We start from the raw sequence: 5014 nt of genomic DNA, 5'->3' as shown, positions 1-5014 counted from the left end.
GGTGCCGCCGGTGCCGGGGCGCGGTGCCCAGAAATCCGGCCCCACCGCGCCGTGGCCCCCGCGACCCCGTCAGACTGCCCGACCTGTGGTTGGAGTGGACTCGCTCGGGTTCAGAGTCCAGCTTGGGGGATGAGGTTTGATGCTTTTTTCATGGTATTTAAGTAGGTGACGAGGATATTTCTCCTGACCCAAAAATGACCTGTCTGCTGTCAGCCAAGGGGCTCCCTGGTTTGTGCGCTTCCCTGTGGGATATCTTGGTGATGCCAGGAGAAGAGCTGGCACCAGGTCCAGCTTTGTTTCTTGCTGGAGCAATGTCTATAACCATGCTGCCAAGTCCCACTGTAATTCAGCAGAGAACATTGCACTGAGCAGTTCCCCCAGGCCTGGCCGAGACCTGTCTGCACAAGGCTGCGCGAAAGGCTTTCTTTTAAACAGCAGGTACTTGGTGAGACCGGTCTGGCCAGGAAGGCGAGGCTTTAGAAAGCCTGGGTTACTACTGGCCCTGCAGGTTTCACGCTGTGCTCGCTGGTATCAGGTAGGAGGAGGATTGCGGTCTTGAGGCAGATACTGCATTTGGCCATTAAATGGCAGGTATTTTTTGGATGGGTTACAGCGGGCACCAAGGGGAGAGGAGGAGCCCACCAGCTGAGGTAAAGGTGTGTCATTGTCTATTCAACCTTTCCCGTAGCATCCTTCCGTGAACATGATCTCCATCCTCTCTCTGCCTTTGCCGGAGCTCTCCAAGAAACTCCGGGATGGCTCCCTCTCTCCGGAGTACGTCTTCTACGCCTACGTGGGCAAGGTGAGGAGCAAGGGCGGCAGGGCAGCGTCTCACCCACCGTGGGGCTGGCTCTTCTGGGGAGAAGCCCAGCACAAGGTTCAAACACTGGTTCAAACCTGGTTCAAATGCTGCTGAGCTGTCACTGCTTGCTGGTTAGTGCTGGGCCCTTCTGCACTTTTCTGTGAGTGAGGGGAGAGCCGGGCATCTGGCTGCCATGGCTCTCAGCTTGGTTTGGAGCAAAAGGGAGCAGCAAGCACAGCATCTGGAGAGCCCATACCTTCCTAGGGGAGCCCATACCTTCTCAGGGACAGGTATAGCTATAGGAAAGTTGCAGAGTGCTGCTGTTGTCTCCCCTCCATCTCCAAATGGGTTTGTAAACCTCAAAGGCTCGGTGTCCACTTTCATTCTCTACTTCTGCCATAATGCCCTGATCACCTCCTGGGTTCCCACTTTGGGTTGTCATTTTATGCCACCCCAGAAGCTCAATCAAGAGAATAGCCTTTGGTATTCTGCTGGGCTGAGTGCTCTCTTCATCACACACCAGCTGGTGCTACGGCCTGCCCTGTGTCCAGACAATGTTTTGGAGTTTGGCATGAAATATCTTGGAAAAGAACAGAAAGGGCTGCCCTGGTAGCGACTGTGCAGATGGGGAAGAGGTGGGTGTCCTTTGCAAAACAAGGCTGTTGTGCAGCACCGCGGGCTGTGTCTCACCTGCGGGCTTTGCCTGCTTTCCCCAAGGCCCTCCAAATCGCCACAGAAACCAACTGCATCACGGAGTATCTGCAGGAAAGCGAGACCCAGCTCCAGAAAGCAAAGCTAACAGGGAAGCTGGGTTTGCTCTACGGGGTGCCTGTCAGCATCAAAGACTCAATCGACTGCCAGGTACAGCCAGCACGATACCGCGTGTTTCCTGAGATCCCTGTGGTTTGGAGTTTGATGACAGGGGGAGGTTTGACCTCAGCATCTGGCTTGACTTTGTCATAGCTGATGTGGGATGGCCTGCCCTGGCAGGTGATGGGGTTTGCTGCCTGTCTCCCATATGAGCCAACAGAGAAGGTCAGATTCACTACCAATACACTACGCAACGTGTGCGTGATGGATGGGTTGTTGGGGGTTCATGCACATGCTTATATACATATATAAAAATACAGGGGCGGGGGGAATTGCAATCTTCCATTTGGAAACCTCATTGTCCTGTGTTTCCAGGGTCATGATTCCACGTTAGGGTTTATAAAAAACCTCAATAAACCCGCGGCAGAGGACAGCGTGGTGGTGCAGGTGCTCAGGAGACAGGGGGCAATTCCGTTTGTCAAAACCAACGTTCCCCAGTCCCTCATCAGGTAGGTGGGTGCTCCGTTCCCTGGCACGGCAGCAGTCCTCCCTCCTTCATCTCAAGTGAGGGTTTCTGTCAAGTCTAATTCTCATTTCCAACTTTTTAAATAACAACACCTGGTCCCTATCATTAGTGTCTTTGAGTTTTACTTAAAAAAATAAACACATTTACACTAAGGACGAAAATTAACTCCAGTTCCAAATGAAATAAAGAAGCAAAAGAGGAGGAGAAGAGGAGAGAAATCACTGCCCTTCTTTCCTCTGCTGGGTGTTTTTAAATAACTTTTTGTTTGTTTGTTTGTTTTTAAATTAACCCCTCAGAGATGGACCTATTAATTATACAGTGCAAACACATATTCATGGAAGGGGAAGCTAGTTAGCTAGTTAAGTTAACGACCTTAAATTATCCTGCCCCCAAACCTCCTGCTGTATCTGGCCAGACCACTCTTGCTGTCATTGATATGGGGTGAGGTCAGGTGCGCTGTGCTGGATCAGCCACCCTGCTAGTGTCCCTGTGTCCTGCCAAGTGAACTCTGGCAAGGCTGCTCTGTGGATGACTATTGCCCAGCTGTATGAAATGCCTTCCTTAAGGTGACATGGCAATGACTGACCATGTTTTAAAAAAGCCACACAAAGTGGTTGCCCCAGGGATTGTCAGATTTTTGCACCAGTTCCTGGGGGAGTCCCATGTGCAAATATTGCTGCAGTTGGCATTTGGCCTGTTCCCAAGCAGGGGCTCAGCAATGCCTCCCCCACGGTGGGGGGGCCTGGACCTGCTCCAGGTGGGCTGCTTTGGATGTCCTCTGGCCCTCGGGACCGCCTGAACAGGGAGCCTTGCCAGGAGGTTTGATGTATTTGTGCTGCCAGAGGGTCTGTCTGGGGAAGGCTTGATGACACTGAAATTAGCTGGCAGTGAATCCAGGTCCTGGGACTGCCATGAAAAGGCTGATGGTCTTCATGGGAGCTTTGGGAAGCTCCCTCAGACTAAGTGATGTCCATGTAACAACTAGTGAATTACGCAATTACCTTTTGAAGGTCTTTTTGTAGTGGCTGGGGTCCACATCAGCAGATATCTACATTCTTCTCATTTGCGCTCTCTCTCTCTAGCTATGACTGCAAGAATTTAATCTTTGGTCAAACGTTCAACCCTCTGCTCTACACCAGAAGCCCCGGAGGCTCCTCTGGTGGAGAAGGGGCACTTGTAGGAGGAGGAGGGTCCATCCTGGGCTTTGGGACAGATGTAGGAGGGAGCCTGCGTTTCCCCGCTGCCTTCTGTGGGATCTGTGCACTCAAACCCACCGGGAACAGACTCAGGTACTGCGAGTAATGCAGTGATGTCTCTGGGTGAGACCCACCCTACCGACCGCTGTGCTGGGATGCTCCTGTGGGCAAGGGGAAACCTGGGAGGAACTGGGAAGGGCTCATTTCTCCCTCCTGCCCAGACATTTTCTGGGGCCGGTATGAAGGGAAGCATTGGTTCCCCCAGAATGGAGATAAGAGAAACCTCTCCATCTGCATGCTAAGGTGGTTGTTCCTGACTGACATAAATCATTCTGGCCTAGGTTGGGTCTCTCTTGGGCTTCCCCTTGGCCCTTCATTCTGGCCAACCTCTGCATTTGCAAAGGGAGGGCAGTGTTTTTTCATTATCACTTGCTACTGCTTAAAGCCTTTCCCTTCTGTGAAAACTACTCAGCTGCTGTATTTTATGTGTCTCTTTTCTTCGCAGTAAAAAAGGAATCGTTTCTGGTGTCCTTGGGCAGAAGGCAGGTAAGAATTGATGGTTGTCCCCCAGGGAGGGCAGTAGGGCAGGGGTAAGAAAGACTCTCAGCTGGTTATGGGGGACCTTCTCCCAACACATTCAGAGAGGGAAGCAGGTTCCCTTTCCGGGACTCTTTCAGAGAGCCGTCCCCATACCATGATTCCTGAGAAACTGGAATATGCATGAGCCGAGAGGAGCAGTTTGTGTAACACATAAACCTCAACACACCCTGTAACCCCCAGGTTGCTGCATTGTCTTCCACTGCTTCATGGGAGGTGGGATTAGCAGTCAAAGGGCGTGTCTTATGTTGTCCTTGTGTCGTGATCGACAAAGCTTTTTGTTTAATTTTGTAAATCATGAAATGGAGACGTCAGGGCACGTATTGGTGGATAACAACTCTGCGTCCATAACCGTGGGCCTGTTGGTGGAATGGCACCTGTAGGCATCCCCAGCCCAATTCTCAAACTAATGCCAACATTAGACTAAGTCAAAATGATGCCAAGAGGTCCTGCTTTTGCCAGACGTGCCCTTGAAAGACCCCCGATCATGAATGCTCTCCTCTGGTCTCTTCCAGTGGCCGCAGGAGTGGGGCCGATGGCAAAAGACGTGGAGAGCCTGGTGCTGTGCATGCGGGCGCTCCTGTGCGAGGACATGTTCAACCTGGACAGCACAGTGCCCCCCCTTCCCTTCAATGAAGAGGTAAAGGACCTCAAAGGGGGCAAAGGTCTCTGAGAAGAGCTGCCATCGCTCAGGCTGAAAATGCCGGTGGCTCATAGGAGCCCTCCAGGACCTGTTCCAACCTGCCACATGCTGTGGGTGGGCACGTGGGCGAGAGAAGTGCTGCTTTCCAGACTCGCTCTGCAGCATGGGTGTACTGTTGGCTCCTGACGCCCCTGACATCCTTCCAGCTGGTGCTTTCCCTTGCTCCGCAGGTGTATTCCAGCACACAGCCCCTCCGCATAGGCTACTATGAAACCGATTTCTTCACCATGCCAAGCCCTGCCATGAGACGCGCCGTTCGGGAGACGAAGCAGCTGTTGGAGGATGCTGGCCACACGGTAGGATGTTGCACGGACCCAACAGTCATGTTGCATCTATTCTTCCTTTCTACCGTGTCTTTGGGACCCATGTGTGAATATCAA

At 52.3% G+C, this 5014-nt stretch overlaps 1 protein-coding gene across 1 annotated transcript in view; it reads left to right on the top strand.

Moving 5' to 3' along the window:
- The first annotated feature begins 411 nt into the window (after window positions 1-411).
- The window catches only part of LOC104076636 (fatty-acid amide hydrolase 1-like), an 8916-nt gene continuing 4313 nt past the window's right edge, over window positions 412-5014 (top strand). Inside the window, exons 1-8 of the mRNA XM_009577565.1 lie at window positions 412-438; window positions 689-802; window positions 1520-1663; window positions 1988-2121; window positions 3221-3427; window positions 3840-3880; window positions 4447-4571; window positions 4805-4930. Of these exons, the coding sequence (XP_009575860.1) occupies window positions 704-802; window positions 1520-1663; window positions 1988-2121; window positions 3221-3427; window positions 3840-3880; window positions 4447-4571; window positions 4805-4930 (876 nt within the window). The 5' untranslated portion in view covers window positions 412-438; window positions 689-703. The remainder of the gene's footprint in view (window positions 439-688; window positions 803-1519; window positions 1664-1987; window positions 2122-3220; window positions 3428-3839; window positions 3881-4446; window positions 4572-4804; window positions 4931-5014) is intronic.

This window comes from Fulmarus glacialis, unplaced genomic scaffold (assembly GCF_000690835.1).
Source record: "Fulmarus glacialis isolate BGI_N327 unplaced genomic scaffold, ASM69083v1 scaffold3930, whole genome shotgun sequence".
Taxonomy (NCBI): Eukaryota; Metazoa; Chordata; class Aves; order Procellariiformes; family Procellariidae; genus Fulmarus; species Fulmarus glacialis.
This window is presented reverse-complemented; position numbering and strand designations above follow the sequence as displayed.